We start from the raw sequence: 15,981 nt of genomic DNA, 5'->3' as shown, positions 1-15,981 counted from the left end.
GCAGACGCAGCAGAAAAGAAGATCTCCAGAGAGACACAGACAGAGACAGAGACAGACAGACAGGAGATCACTTGCGGCCTTGACTCTCTCGTCTTGCTGCTGCTCCCGCTGAGGTTTCTTCTTCGCCTTCGCTTCCTTTCCTTTCTTTTTCCTCTCTCTCGTTTCTTTTCCTCGCCCTTTTTCTTTTTCCTGCGTCTTTCCCTCTGCGTCTCTCTCTTCTCTCTTCATCGCCGTCGTCAGTCTCTCCTCTCTTTGTCGTTCCTGCTGGGCGTCCTCGTTGCTGCTAGCAGGTCGTCGTGTTGACCATCAACTACTAGCCCTTTTCCCGCGCTTCCCCCCCCTTCGCTGCGGTGCGGCGGTGCCTGCTTGTCCTTTTCGCCTCTTCCTCTCCCTCTCCCATCGTCGACGCCCTCTTTGACCCTCCCTCGCAGAACGGGACATGTAGGACGAGCCGACCTTGCTCTCTCTTTCTCTCTCTTAGGTTGTCAAAGGTATGTCTCTCTCTCTGTCTGCTTGTCGACCTCTTTCCATCTCATTTTCTCCGGTGGATAATCCGTCGTGGGTTAACTAGGCCGGTCGTTTCGTCTTTTTTTTTTTTCTTCGTTTTTTTTTTCTTTGGGCGGTGGGAACGCTCTATTTTTCCCTCCCTCGCTGTTTCGTCGGACTGACCCTAAAGGGACGGCGCTCTCTTGCTTGTCTTCTCCCTCTCAGGCTTCTTCCTTTCTCTCGATTCTCTCCCCCTCCAGTACTACTTATTACTCCGCTACTACTCCGTACTGCAAATAAATACTCTTCGTCTTCCTTCTTTTCACGCTACGAAGCGGCCTGATACTCGTCCTTCTTTGGCATCAGAAGAAAAAAAAAAAGGGCTCTTTTTGCGACGCCGCTAAAACCTCGATCTTACCCAGCAATACCAACTCATTCTCGCTGTTGTCCCCAATCCGTACTCCCATCCCACCCTTACCAGAGTGGCCCGGCCTGTCACTGATGAATAGCCAACATCCTCTCGTCCTTGATATGCGGATAGTGGCGGTAGAGCCGGCTTTCAGATAACCGAATAGGGATTATGGACTCTGAGCGCCAGAACGGCTTTCAGAGGGACGACCTGGACGTATATTCGAGACCCATTGAACGCCGACCCAGCAAAAAATCTTCTTCCAAGGACCGCCACGGGATGGTTTACCCAGACAGCTTCAGGGACACCTCCATCCGGCCTGTCAGCCCCCAGGAGTCGCTCTCCGATACGCAGAATCACTCGCCAGCTTCAGATGCCGAGCACTTCGCGGCCAGCGCAACAGCCTCGCCCCGATCCGGTATTCGCGCAAAACCGCGTGACCGGCGGCGTGAGTTCAGTCCTTTTCATACTGGACATGGCAGCAGCAACAGCAACAGTGCCAGTGCCAGTGCCAGCACCACCAACATCAACCACCACTCCCATCACCACAACAACAGCAGCAGCAACATCAACAACTACAAAAACAACAATAATAACAACAACACCAGCAGTAATAGCAGCAGCAACGCCGCCAACAGGCTCAATGATGACGACCTACCGCTGCCAGACCCTCGAAGCTTGAGAGCCAGGTCAAAGACGACCACCATGGAGGACCAGAGAGGCGACCTGCCACCCAACACCTTCTTGGGACGCACCCGGATGAGACTCGGCTCTCTAACCACCACTGCTTCGGCCAACATGGCTGCAGGCTCACCCCAGAGTCCCCGACCGCCACTCCAGGACGATCCCATTGCCGCCTCCATCGGTTTTCCCTCCATCATTCAGTCTCCCGGACCGCGGCCTCGTTTCGTCAAGTCGCACTCAACTCTCTCCTCCGGCCTTCCTCCTTCAAACGCTTCCAGTCCGGGACCATATGTATCTCAAGTGCTGAACCCGGACTCTACCAAGATCCTGGACCTGATGAAGTCCACCTGTGGCAGAATGCATGGCATCCTCTCCTTCCGCATCTCTGGATCCTCGTCCTGGACTTCGGGCTACTGTGCCATCAACGTTGCCGCAGGCAGCCTCATCTACCAGGCAAAGGGTGAAGCAAACCAGGCAAAAACCCTCATCCCGGACCTTCGCGGCTGCCGTGTCCGCACCCTCTACTCTACCGAACTCCAAAGCCCGTACCTGAGCGTCTCAACCTACTCCTCCACCCTCAGCGTACATCTCCGTCCTCATGTCAAAGAGACCTGTGACTCCTGGCTTGCCGCCCTCCTGTGCTGGCAACCCATTCGCCCAAAGGGCGTACAGAACAAAATGACTAAGCCCCAGTCAGTCGCCATAACTGAACGGCGTCTCGCAGATCGCCGGAGAAACTCAGAGAGTACGCTACAAAAGGAAGCCACCATTATCAAAGTAGGCAAGATGCTGCTGTGGGATAGACAAAGTGCTTCCGGTGTATGTCCGCCGCCAACGCCCCGGAGGATATCAACCTTCAAGCAACAACGGGCTCTGTCGCATTATTGGAGGAAAGTCAACTGCACACTGCAAGAGAACGGCCACATGAAGATCGTAACTGAGGCCGGCACAAATCTTGTATCTTTCATACAACTCTCCCAACTCTCCCGATGTGCCATCCAAAAGCTAGACGCCTCCGTCCTGCAAGACGAGTTTTGCATAGCCATATATCCTCAGTATGCCGTTCATGCCGGAAGTGACCACCTCACTAGACCCGTCTACCTCTCCATGGAAAGCCGTGTCCTCTTCGAGGTATGGTTCGTCCTACTCCGAGCCTTTACTATCCCTGAACTCTACGGACCCGAACAACCTCCTACCACTACCGCCTCGACAGACGATTCCGGCCGACCCCACCCCTTGGCCATCTCCCAGCAAGTCCCCACCACCACAACAGACATGTTCCGAATCGAACGCCTTCTCAACGTCCGTGTCATTGAAGCAAAGATATTCCCCCAGTCAAAGGCTGAACTACCGGAAAAGAACAAGAAGTCGTCCAAACAGCAAGGCTCTCAGACCTCCGGCGACTACTACGCCGAAATCCTGCTGGACGGTGAAGTCAGAGGCAAGACCGCCGTGAAGAGCAGTACCTCTGCTCCGTTCTGGCGAGAAGATTTCACCTTCCATGACCTACCCCCTGTCCTGTCTAGTGCTACTGTTTTAGTGAAATGCCTCAACCCCGTGCAGAAAGACTGGACCCTCGTCTCTCGAGGTACCTACACGCCCAACGAAGGTGACCCTGAGCACGACTCATTGGCGACGCTAGGTGAACTGGAGGTGGCCTCGCAAGATACCACATTCGGCAGAATAGACTTGCCCCTGGACAGTCTCGATGCCGGCAACGGATCCGAGAAGTGGTGGCAAATCCTCGACGAGAACGACCAGCCAGTCGGCGAAATGCTGATGCGCGTTCAGCTCGATGAAACCGTTGTCCTCATGTCTCAAGAATATCAAGTCATGTCTGAGCTTCTCCATTCGTTCCCTAACGGTCTCACAGTTCACCTGGCCGAGCTTGCGCCCCAGGAGCTCCGCCAGCTCTCCGAGATATTCCTCGACATCTTTCAAGTGTCTGGTCAGGCAAGTGAATGGGTAACTGCGCTCGTCGAAGATGAAATCGACGGCCTTCACCGCGAGACTTCCGCCAGCCGCCTCCGCTATACCAGCCGCATCCACTCAAACGACTCATACGAGTCCGGTCAGGAACGAGAAGTCCTCGTGCGAGACCTAGGCCGCTCTGCAACCGTCGAAGCAAACCTATTGTTCCGCGGGAACTCCCTACTTACAAAATCGCTGGACATGCACATGCGTCGTCTGGGCAAAGAGTATCTCGAGGAAACAATCGGCTCAAGCATACGAGACATCGACGAAAGTGATCCCGACTGCGAAATCGACCCAAACCGCGTCAGCAGACAGGAAGACCTCGAGCGGAATTGGCGCAATCTGATCATTCTCACAAGTAATATGTGGCAGTCGATTGCTGGTTCCGCCGCGAGATGTCCGCCAGAGTTGAGGTATATCTTCAGACACATCAGGGCTTGCGCTGAGGACCGGTACGGGGATTTCCTACGGTCTGTCACGTACAGCAGTGTGTCTGGATTCTTGTTTCTACGGTTCTTCTGTCCTGCCATTCTGAATCCGAAGCTCTTTGGTCTCTTGAAAGGTATGTTCATTCACCCTTATTCACATATGTCAGGTTAAGATCCGGTAGTTAACAACGTTGTTGATAGAACATCCGCGAAATCGTGCCCAACGAACTCTGACGTTAGTCGCAAAGGGTCTCCAGGGGCTTGCGAATCTAACTACGTTCGGCAACAAGGAGCCATTCATGGAGCCCATGAACAAGTTCCTCATGTCCCACCGCAACGAATTCAAGGACTTCATCGACGCCATTTGCGCCATCCCCGCCGAACGCCCACCTCAAATAGTCAATCCATCTTTCGCAACTCCCATCCAGATTCTCGGTCGTCTACCGCCAACCTCCCGGGAAGGATTCCCTAGCTTACCATTCCTCATTGACAATGCTAGAAGCTTTGCTTGTTTGGCTCGTGTGTGGCTACAGGCTGCACCAAGGGGTCTCACTGAAGTCCCTGATATGGATGTGAACATTCTCAAATTCCACCAGCTCTGTATCGATCTAGAGAAGCGAACGAAGGAGTCACTCAACAAGGCTGAACAAGCCGAGCAACCCAGTGGTAACCTCGAAGTGAAGTGGGAGGAAATTGCCGAGCAAGTCGAGAAATCGGCTACTTTTTACGAAGAAAGCTCGAGCAAAGCCAACACGCCCGGTAGAGAATCGGCTGTGACAAGCGTCAGTTCTACAACGGCAGGCAACAACCGGAATTCAATCGGTTACTTTCCACGCACACCGTACCTCAAGTCTACCGAGGCCAGTGTCAGCGATGACGCGGACGATGATACCCCTTCCAGCGCCACTTCTGCTCCGTGGGAACATTCAGGTCGTCCAATGTTCACCCAACCTAAATACTACGCTGACTCGCGCAAGAGTACCGAGAGCCTCCAGAACCCCTCCACCGTCTCCCTGACGCAATCTGAGACACCGACTGGTAAGAATCGTCAGTCAGGCATGTCCCGCGATTCAGGAAAATACCGGCTCTTCGAATTTGTCGACCGGACCAGACGCAAGGGGAAGGAGAAAGAATCGTCGAATTCTCATGGTGCAGCGCACCAGCCGCAGGACGTGGGCCCGCGAAATGAATATATATGATATCACGCACGAATTCAGCTGCAATACGCGGCTACACAAGCAACCGTTCTTGGGTTGACATCTTTTCTTTTTCTTTTTACATCTTCATTTTTTTTTGTTGTTATTTTGTTTTTGAATGAATCGTGATGACTGGAAAAATACGAAAGATTTCATTCACTCTTGTTTTTTTTTTTTTTTACCCATTACCCCTCGAATATCTTACTATATAGTTTCCGTCCCCATTGAAATATCCCTATTCCCCCATCCACCCCGATTCTGATTATTTGCCATGCTTCCACTTGCAAATCCCCAGCGCTTTCGCTTTTGTTCTGTTCTTGTTCTTGTCTACATCTGCACTGTTCTCTGTTTACCGTCCATTTTTATATCTTCTCTATTCTTTTTCCTGTTCTTATTCCTGCATTTGGGTTTGGGTCATGACAAACGGAGACCTCCCGTACATCCTTCTACCGCTTTATCTATCTATCTGATCTACACGTCTCCTTTTCCCCTTATTTTTCTTCCTCCACATCCCTTTTTCTCCACTTCTATCTTTTACTAACATGTTCCGTCCCGTCATAACGCATTTCTCCTTACTTGATATTGCGAGAGATATCCCCCACAACTCAGGAAATGGAGTTGAATGGTTTCAGGTTTCCATATCCTCACACCCAAGCATGGCACGACATAGTATGGCATGGAATGGCAGGAAAAAATCGAGGAAACAAACATTTACTGCATCCCCTCGTCTTTCTCTGCATCCGCGCATACCTCAGGACGGAGTCAGGCGAGGCGAGGCTAGGCGAGAGTGTGAATTGTGAATGTGATGTGATGTGGTCTGGTGAAAGTGTGGTGTGGTGATACTTGGGGGGATTTTTGAAATAACGTGGTGCATTTCTCATGGTGTTGGATATACCCAATGGGTTGAGGGAAACTAGGGGAAAGGAGGCAGGCCTTTACTTGACGACTCAAATCAACATCATTTGACGAATTTCTCAAATTTATTCCTCTATATTTTCTCACATCTTCCTTTTCCTTTCGTCCGTCCCATCGTCTACTGACTGACTGACTGACTAGGTACTTGACTAACCCATGTATGTAAGATTAATTCTTCCTCTTGCTTCTTTTCTCTTTTTGCTTCTCAGGGGGAAAAAAGCCTTTCAAGCCAGGTGGTTTACTCGTTTCTTGTGTCTTTTATCCATTTTTGCCCTTTTTCTCGTCCCGTTCTATCTACCGGCCCATCCTACCTACTCACTGCCTACCTCCCCTGTCAATTATGCAGATAGATTTACTCTTACGACTACCCCCTTTTGTCTATGCTAGAAGCAGCTACGCTTGTCTTGTCTGTCCTATTTGCGCTGTATGCTAGTATCGCCTTATGAACGTGAACGTAGTATATTATGAAGTCAACTAGCAACCATTTAGCTGGAAAGTAGCAAGTCTTTCTATCAGTCCCGTTTTATTCTTCCAATTTGCGTAGTGTGTCCAACGGCCCCGGCCAAATCTGATAGCACGTGACCGTCTCCCTTCCACCATCCATTGACGCGACGCGACGAAGAGAAAAAGTGCCGAACAGGAAGAAATAATAGACCTACGGGCAGAGGAATGGCGGAATTTACAGCAGACGGCTTGGTTGGCCTCTTTATAAACGAACTGCATTGCGATTGATCGACTAATAATCACCAATGCCTCTTTCAGTGACCTTTTTGCATCTTTGACATCACAACCAAACATACCCCAAAGTGGAAATAGGTGCAATTAACAGTTATACCACTCCATACTCCCTTACCGTTTACTATATCCGCCCTGCATAAGTATACTTCTCTCTCCATAAAAGCAATTGAGCCATATACTCGAATTGTACTAACTATGCCTACATACAGACATTGCCAAATACATTCAGAGACCAAAAACATAGAGACGAATATGAAGTAGCTGGCGCTACGTTCGGATCTGTCCACTGTTCGACCCCCGGGTACACGCAAGTATGAGCTCGTTATCAACCCCGAACCTCCCGTCGATATTCTCCGGAAACGATGTACCAACCGAGGAATCATCTGTGGACAAGGAGGAAGCCGGGGACAAAAAACAGCATAATGAGTTCCTGAGCGTCGTTTGCCCGCCGCTACCTGGCCCGGCATCTGCATATGAAGGGTATCGGCCTCCATACCCTATATCCAAGGAAGGGAATGCTGTGAATACCCTGTTTCTCCAGGACAATTGTACCCAGGAAGAATACGGCGGCTCTCGATTCGTCAGCTTTGTACTAGACGATTATACGATATACAATCGCACAGGTGGGAACGGGAGACGGACTGGTATGGTGCCGCTTAATGATGTTGCGAACAAGGAGGGCGGCTCAATATTCTTCTTTGACGGTATAATCAGGCCCGAGGGAGAGGTCGATCCTGAAGTTGGCCCTTTCTACCTCCAGCGTATTGCGTTCAGTATAGTTTCGCTAGGGGGCTATGAGGACCCGGACCAGCACACTGTGGGAGAAAATATCTGGATACAATCCACACACTGTCAGCAGAAGGACATATGGTACCACTTGGGGAAACCTTCCGTAGCTTACAAACCATATCACCATTTCTTTAGCTGGTTAGCTGATCTAGCTAAGCATTTTGTCGACTATCTCCACGCGAATAAAGAGAGGGATGTCGCCCTGAACCACTTCAAGGAGGATTTTCACGACTGGCTACTTAGCTGCCACGGTGAGAATCCGGATTTTATTGCCTGGTTAGCAGAATATGGCTCCCGCGACTTTCGACATGCTGTGAATGCACATGGCAGGTTCCTGCGAGGACAGGCTTTTACCATTGATTTTTCCTCTTACTGCCGCCATACTCTCTGGGATGAACTAGGACTTTCAGAAAACCCGATTATTACACCGCAACCTACGGTAGTGAAAAACACCGTCGTCACCCCCTTTGTATACGAATGTTTTAAGCAAATGCCTTGGTCCTCCCATCTGCAGAAAGTTGAATTGGCTCCCGAAGTTAGAACTCAACACAAGGAGATGGTGAGGCGACAGAGTGCGCTTCTTGAGACGAAAAGAAAAACCAGTGCTGCTGGTGATATTTCCGTTGGGGATGTTGTTGCGTTAAGAAAGGAAGATGAATCCATCTGGAAAGGCAAGGAAGAGTACTGGTATGCTCTTGTTCAGGGGTTTGATCCCAATAAGCGTCGCGATCTTCGGTTGATTTGGCTGTATCGTCCAAGTGATACCGTATGTGCCAACATGACATACCCCTACAGCAATGAACTGTTCTTGAGTGACCATTGCAATTGTCATGAAGGAAAAACACTGGTTCAGGACGTGGTAAAAAAGGTTCCTGTTGAATTTTTCTCTTTCAACGAAGACCGTGATAATTCGACCCTTTTTGTACGACAGACCTACGAAACGAAAGATGAAACGTTTAGAACCTTGCGTGAAAGTGATTTCAGCTGTCGTTGTGGGTTTCCTAAAACGCCTACTCAGAAATTTAAAGCTGGTGATACTGTGCTGGCACAGTTCGCGAACAAACTCCAGCCTGCAGAGGTTATCAATATAGGACCCGATGAAGCTACTCTGCGAGTTTTTCCCTACCGCCAGGACCTTGGGGAGACAAACTGTCGTCCTAATGAACTCATTTACTGTGATGATTATCGGACTGTTCTAATAAGCCGTATTGAAAGGCATTGCCATATTCGCGTCTTCAAACCAGTTCATGTACCAAATATCCCATGTCCTTATAATAGAGACGGGACTGGTGATGCATTCTACATCATTTATAAAAAGGATGGCGAGAATTTGACCGTTATGAATTCCCCTCCAAATTTTAAGGAAGGATTCGACCCCTCAACCTCTTCTCTGCATAAGTTAAAGGCCCTCAATCTCTTTAGTGGCGGAGGGACATTTGATCGAGGACTTGAAGAAGGAGGAGCGGTCGAAAGCAAGTGGGCAGTGGAATGGGGCGTTCAACAGATGCTTACTTATAGGGCTAATCACCCTGACGGTAAGGGGCTAAAGCTATTTTGCGGCTCTGTCAACGATTATCTGCTCCAGGCTATTACGGGAAAGGAGAATATATACGTTGCCAAAATAGGAGATGCTCATTTCATTTCTGCAGGCAGCCCCTGCCAGGGTTACTCTAGTGCCAATGCCTACAAAGATAATGAGGTGTCAATGCGGAATTCATCTATGATCGCATCTGTGGCAAGCTATATCGACCTCTACCGGCCTCAGTACGCGATACTCGAAAATGTGACTGGCATGGCTAGCCGGACACATGTACAAAACCCTCTTTCTCAGCTTTTATGTACCTTTGTCGGTATGGGATATCAGGCTCGTGTTTTCAATTTAGATGCATGGAGCTTCGGTGCGCCCCAAAGTAGGTCTAGACTTTTCATCGCGATCACAGCTCCAGGCCTTCATGTCCTAGAGCATCCTGCTTTAACCCATTCACATCCCCCGGGAACTAAATCTCGTGCTCTTGGTGATAACCCTAATGGCTCGACTTTTGGTGAAAGGCGCTGGGACACTCCTGTTTTCGAGTTTGTATCTGCACACTCGGCCACTCAAGACCTGCCTTCTATTGATACTGCACGAATAATGTCCATACCCTGGCCGGATCACCGCCCTTCCCGAGTCGAATCCGAGGAGAAACAGACGTTAATCCAGAATATCCCCAAGTATCCTAGGGCGCAAGGGTTGATTGGAGCCATAGCAAGGGGTTGGGTTGACCCTCTGGAACACTCTGCACGGATGAAAGCTGCTACCTCTAAAGCCTGGTCCCGAATCCATCCTGAGAAGCTATTTCCAACAGTTACAACTGGTGTCTGTCCCTTCTGTATATTCACGGGCAGTTGGCTCCATTGGCAGGAAGATCGCTTGGTGACAGTTCAAGAAGTGAGGCGTGCCCAGGGGTATCCAGACAACGAAGTTCTTATTGGCAGTCCTGTTCAACAGTGGAAAATCGTTGGAAATAGCGTAGCAAGACAGGTTGCCCTTGCGCTTGGTCTTGTAGTCAGAGAGGCATGCATCCGCAATCAATACGGACGGTCAGCTCAAATTTTAGCCGCGAATACTACAACCATGTCAGAAGAACCGAAAGGCCAACCCCCCTCAACTCCCAAAAGCTCAGCAGCTCCACTACCTACTAAGCGATGTAGTGACATTGCAGTTGTGGTATCGTCACGCAAATCAGACATTGAATCTACGAAACGGCAAAAGTTGTCACCCTGAGTTTATTTCCTCATTTTTGAGCCACTGACGTTACTCTTACATATCGAGTAAATTTATGGGGATGACACCTCTACTATGGAAGCACTGAGCCTCGAATTCTGCTAATAGTCCTCTACTCTGGTCAACGGACTTTTACGGCAGTCAGAAGTGGAAAGAGTTTTGTCATTAAAGGTATTTGAATACACCTATGACGCTGATGTCATGTATTTAGAAATGTTTGTCAGCGCGTGATCTAGCATAGAAGCATGTATGTGCATTTTGATAGACAACAAATTTTGACTACATTGTAAAAGGTCTTCTCGTGCGCCCACATCATCATAAGACACCTCAATGGTGCCAAATATGATTAATTACTATGATTACCACTACAACTAATAAGCTGCTTTTTTCCCGGTGCAGAAATTTCAATTGCAGGTGTCATAAATAGTCCTAAGATTGCGTGTCTAAATGTCTGTAAATGTAGGCAATTTACTATATCACATCCATAGGCACACTTTCCCACTCCTCGTACCTCCTACCACCCAATCTTTAGTGGGATGGAAGACGGAAACAGCCGGAACAGCTGTAATGCCCTCACCTCCGAGTTGAGCCAACTGTTCACCCTTGGCAGTATAAATATCGACAAAACGGTTCATATTGGCTATACAAAAACGTTGAACGGATGACTGGGGCGCAGCTTGCCATTGTGGTCGGAGGCTAGGCTGGTGTTAGACTTACAACAATATAGGGCAAGGGGAGAGTTAAAAGGTAGCAAAACTTACATCGTGACCCATTTCCCAGTCTGACAATTATGATCAATCATGGCATCAGGTTCGATTGTTAAAGTTTCAGTGGATTTTCGAGATTTTATGTCGAAGGCTCCAAAATTGTAGAGCTTGAGAGTATTGTCATAGGATGAGGTTGCTATCTGGCCTACACTGTTGAACGCCGCATGAGAAACCGAGAGTGCACTTATGTGTTCCGCGACAGCCCTAGGAGTTTTTTTAGACAAAAATCTAAGATCCCAAACTTTCATAGTTCGGTCTAAAGAGGCTGTTGCGATGTACTGGGGCTTGGTGGGACAGACAGAAAAGCCACCAATTTTGTTGTCAGCTAGCTGCCATTCGTCCGCACTGTAACTTTCATCATCGTTAGTGGAACCATCACGTTTAGTCGCATTTTTTCGGGTATCATAACGGCCAACAACCCCATTTAATGTTGAGAAGTAAAGAGTATGAGAATCCTCAGGTGACATATCAACGCCAGACAGGCCGGAATCATCAGCGACATAAGCCTCGGTGGTCACGGACTTTTCCAAATCCAGTTGCCGGATTGAGCTATCATAGCTGGCGGTGTAAAGCTTGGACGGGGTGGAAGAATGTATGTGCATAGCGGCTATTGGCCGACTATGAGGTTTAATCATTGTGATTACTGGATCTTCTTCCTCGTCATCCCCTGGAATATCCTGTGAAGCATCGAGAATACCCAAATTCCCAACCTTATCCCCTGCAAATATTAAGGGTTTAGACTCAGTTGGATGAAATAGCATCGTGAAAATTCGTTCCGAAGTGATTCTGATCCCTTGAAGATAAGTGTTAGCGCTGATACAAAATCTATCTGAGAAAAGCAACTGGGAGATGACATACTGTTTGGCTCCCAGGCATCCCAAAGACTAAGCCCACTCATCTTTTCCCTCATGATCTTCAGGTCTTTGTTGGTAGTTTTCTTAATGTCCTCGTCACCAAAGGTTCTCTCATACTTTGCTGGTCCACTGGTAGCAAGTGAATCCAGAGTGAGAGCCTCCCATTTCCCTTTAACTCCGATTTCATCCATCCGCAAATCACCAGCCACTCGTCTTCTCTTGGCTTCCATTTGTAATTTCTCTGCCTCATAGGCTTCTTCGGCCTTCCGCTTCGCAATCTCGCTATCTGGTGTTATACCCGCGAGACGAGCAGAGGATCGGCGGGGAACGGGCGCTGCATCTTTCTCACGTTTGGCAATCTTTGGGGCTGCTTTTTTCTTATGTGATTGTCCGACCTTTGGCGCCGGCGTCTTTGATAGAAGACCAGCGGATTGTGCTTCTAGACTGATCTTCTTGAGAAGCGCATCGCGCTCTGCAATGTTGGCTAAGCGCTGCTTTTCGAAGTCGGACATTTCCGTAACCGGCTCAGATTTTACAGGAGCCATTATTATTCTTGGAGGCTGCAGCACTCCGTCAGTGTGGTATATCGTATCCAAAAAGGCGAACAGCGTACAAATGCAAATAACACATGAAGGTTGTCGTTCTTTTTGTTGAACTAAACGCGAAAAGTTCTATTAAACAATTTAGAGTCGCGTGATCACGTGGATTCCAGAACGTCGATCGAAAGCGAAAAAAGTTTCCTTTTGTAGCTTCTGGATTCAATTCCAACCGCATGTGGTGACAATATTTATCGACTGATAGGACAAAAAAATTGGTTGAAATAACAGGACGGGGTAAGCAACGCAACCTGTTTACAGGGCAGATGGAAGCGTGAACGATGCCAAAGCCCCACGGCCTCGTCTCGTTGTGCCGAGAACCAACACATCTTCCGTTTCTCTACCTTACCGCGACTCTAACAGCCCCAGTTCATCGGGCGCAACCGAACCAACCTCGCCTGCCAGCAGGCAACCAGCAAAGATGCCCGTTTTCGAATTCTAGCCGACATGAGTTACGATCGTATCCAGGACGTCGGCATGCGAAATCTCAGGCCCCGATTTCTACGCCGGCTCCCCGAAATTCGAGAGTAACTGGCCGCTTTTCCGTACCTCAGAATGGGAACACATCTGCAAACGATAGTTCTTCAGCCCAAGATAACCGGGAAATAAAAAATATTTTTAGCTCTGTTTTAAAGACGATGAGTGAGCTTAACAGCCGGAGCAGCCGCAAGAAACTCCAGCAGCCGTTAAATACTCTCTCTAATTCTGGCTTGGAGAAAGCAAATGTGAACGATAAACTGCACAACTTTCAACTCACAAAAGTCGATCCGTCGTCACCAGACGAAGCGAAATTCGCTGGCATTGATCTTTCTGTTGCCGCATTCGCTGTAGCGCAAACTGAAACGAAGAGAATTTGCAAGGAGATTGACGACGCTGTGATGGACGGTAAAGGCGACCTCGGGATCTGGAAAGTATGCGAGAACATGATCTTTCCAATGCTGAAACAAGCCGGTTTAGATGAGATACTGTCTTCCGGTTCAACAGCAAGCGTTTCCGAAAGCGGTGATAACGCTTCTGGAAACCTATGCAATCTGCCCAACAAATATAACAATACCCCGTGCCAACCAATTTGTGTCCATCCAGACATACCTATTGTAACTGTTGTACGACATGTATACCCTGCTACTCTTCTTCATGCTTTGAGAATTCTTCAAAATAAGTTTCCAATGTCTCCACTCACCATTCGATTATTTGAAAGCATCCGATCCCACGGACGAGCTTCGTTCGTTATCGGGTCATCAAAGGAACTATTCCATGAATTAATAGATTTCCGCTGGCGTGTTCACAATGACTTACCATCTATCGTGTCTTTGCTTAAAGAAATGGAGGAAAATGGCATCGACTTTGATAAAAGAACACTTGAGTTAGTAGAAAGAATTAGGCAACGTGGGGCACGAGCAATATTGAAAGCACGACAGTCCGACGGACGAAACAAGAATAGCAGCATCAAGAGCAGAAACAGAAGAACGGGCAGCAATGCTGGTGTCAGCTGGTGGGATTCACCTGCTATCCGAAAGGCGTACCGGGAACTTACGAGCTGGGCAAAGGGTATGGATGCACAAATCCGAGAGTTTAAAGAGCTTGAGGAGAAGGCACAGGAGTTATGGAGCATCAAACGCCCATGATTGAAATACCCAAATCACCATTAAACTAATAATCTCCACTTTAAAACGCTGCAGTGTTGAATAAATGATACATATACATCACAAGGTATCCTACACCCTACTTTGTTTTTTGAGGTACTAGATTAACCACACCTTGGAGGCATGTTACCTCCCATTTATATTTTCATACCAATGCTCCTTCCAGCCGCAACCAAACTACCGCCTAGAAAACCTACATAGGTCTTCACATCATTGACAGCTCCAGTGATAGCATCGGTATCTCCAAAACGTCTTTCAACAAACTCCGCTGTAGAAGTAAACCCTTCGGATTTATCTTCCGTCATCGTAATTTCAGCGGTGGCATATACCGTTGACACAGAAAGCCGCTTTGAGTACCACGACGAATCTACAGCGCGATCTCCAGCCAGATAGAGGATATCAGAAGAAAGCTCATACAACTCATGCAGTGACGAGGAAATGTTTGTGGGTAACGACATTAATGCTAGAGCCTGAGTACGACAGATCAGTTAAAAAGGACTAGGCAATGTAGTAACAGAAAGCAGGAGCTTACATCTTGCCAATGCTGGATTATACCACTGTTCATCTTCAACCTTTCCATGACAAGTCTCTTCACCTTTTGATCGACACTTAGTTTCTGCCCCTCTGCATCGAATATCCCTCCACTTTGAACTTTCTCTTTCAAGAGAGCTCGTCTTGTTGATAGCCAATATATGATAAGCTCAATTTCCCCTCCACGGGGAAACAGCTGTAAGGACACCTCTGGGTAACCGACATCCTGCGCTGCAAGAACAACAGCTTCAGTTGTGAATCCAAGCCTAGGGACATGATCTCCAAGAGCAAGAGAGAGTATTGAGGCTTGTTCCGGGGAGAAATGAGCGTTCGAGGAAGAAAGGTCGGAGGCAGAATGATGGTATGACCTGCTCTCACATGTCACTCGCGAAGACCTTTGACGACGTAATGGACCGTTTCGGGGGTATGGATATGGTTTTTGAGCATAATACTGGATGGAGCTGGTTGAGTTGGGCCGCACACGAGAGCTGGGCAGAGCCATACACGATCGACTGATGCCTGACAGAGATAAACGTTTAGCTGAAGAAGTCAATGCCGCTGCCTGAGGCAATTGACGCCGAATTAATGGCACAGCGACCATCTTTTTAAACCGCCTTCTTCTAGTCTGTCGTTGTATCACCGTTCCGTAAATATTTCACCTCAGCCAGTCAGGCAGATGTAGGCTGGTCCAAGTGAATTGAGAGTTAAGGGTCACGCTATTCAAGCTTTGGCATCTACAAGTGATGCTTGACGGCGGATTGAATGCGCAAACCCTCCAGTCAAAATGAAAATCGGGTAACTAGTTATGTGAAAGTCGGTCGTGTCACGTGATGCGCTCAAAAGGGGAATTTGTGACTGCAACTCAAGTTGAACATCAGTTGAACATCAATTGTCCACAAGTATCACGTCTACGGCGGAAATGCGAGGTCAGTACTGCATGGACATAGCTAATGGAAATCAAAGGGTATATGTATTCAAATATAGCTATATTACAAGATATCGACACTCGGGGTCAGCCACCTCCAGAGCGAGCTCCAAGTACTCAAATCATAACATTTTTCGCAAAATCCACGCCTTAGCAATCCCCAAGAAGATAAAATGTGTTTGAGAATTGATACCCATTCAGTGCTTATACGACACTAGCCGCTGGCTTCTATTCGAACCGGAATCAGGAGCCTTGCGCATCGTTGAGCGGGAGGAGCTGGGA

The 15,981-nt window shown here is 48.3% G+C and overlaps 5 protein-coding genes across 5 annotated transcripts; 3 read left to right on the top strand and 2 right to left on the bottom strand.

Moving 5' to 3' along the window:
• Nucleotides 1-997: 997 nt before the first annotated feature.
• TERG_01067 (uncharacterized protein) lies at nucleotides 998-5,180 on the top strand (the record flags this gene model as incomplete). Its single annotated transcript, XM_003239035.2, has 2 exons — nucleotides 998-4,115; nucleotides 4,183-5,180. Exons 1-2 carry the CDS (start codon nucleotides 1,067-1,069, stop codon nucleotides 5,178-5,180), a joined length of 4,047 nt encoding a protein of 1,348 aa, XP_003239083.1. The 5' UTR covers nucleotides 998-1,066.
• Nucleotides 5,181-7,143: 1,963 nt separating this feature from the next.
• On the top strand, nucleotides 7,144-10,383 carry TERG_01066 (uncharacterized protein; the record flags this gene model as incomplete). Its single annotated transcript, XM_003239034.1, has 1 exon — nucleotides 7,144-10,383. The coding sequence occupies one exon, from the start codon at nucleotides 7,144-7,146 to the stop codon at nucleotides 10,381-10,383; it is 3,240 nt and encodes a 1,079-aa protein (XP_003239082.1).
• Nucleotides 10,384-10,859: 476 nt separating this feature from the next.
• On the bottom strand, nucleotides 10,860-12,549 carry TERG_01065 (uncharacterized protein; the record flags this gene model as incomplete). Its single annotated transcript, XM_003239033.1, has 3 exons — nucleotides 10,860-11,079; nucleotides 11,145-11,943; nucleotides 12,009-12,549. The coding sequence occupies 3 exons, from the start codon at nucleotides 12,547-12,549 to the stop codon at nucleotides 10,860-10,862; spliced, it is 1,560 nt and encodes a 519-aa protein (XP_003239081.1).
• Nucleotides 12,550-12,881: 332 nt separating this feature from the next.
• On the top strand, nucleotides 12,882-14,225 carry TERG_01064 (uncharacterized protein; the record flags this gene model as incomplete). The annotated part of the gene is made up of 1 exon (XM_003239032.1): nucleotides 12,882-14,225. One exon carries the CDS (start codon nucleotides 12,882-12,884, stop codon nucleotides 14,223-14,225), a length of 1,344 nt encoding a protein of 447 aa, XP_003239080.1.
• Nucleotides 14,226-14,380: 155 nt separating this feature from the next.
• TERG_01063 (rpsU-divergently transcribed protein) lies at nucleotides 14,381-15,375 on the bottom strand (the record flags this gene model as incomplete). The annotated part of the gene is made up of 2 exons (XM_003239031.1): nucleotides 14,381-14,713; nucleotides 14,776-15,375. The coding sequence occupies 2 exons, from the start codon at nucleotides 15,373-15,375 to the stop codon at nucleotides 14,381-14,383; spliced, it is 933 nt and encodes a 310-aa protein (XP_003239079.1).
• Nucleotides 15,376-15,981: the final 606 nt, after the last annotated feature.

Source organism: Trichophyton rubrum (assembly GCF_000151425.1).
Source record: "Trichophyton rubrum CBS 118892 genomic scaffold supercont2.1, whole genome shotgun sequence".
NCBI lineage: Eukaryota > Fungi > Ascomycota > Eurotiomycetes > Onygenales > Arthrodermataceae > Trichophyton > Trichophyton rubrum.
The sequence above is the reverse complement of the archived record's forward strand: the minus strand, read 5'-3'. Positions and strand labels throughout refer to the sequence as shown.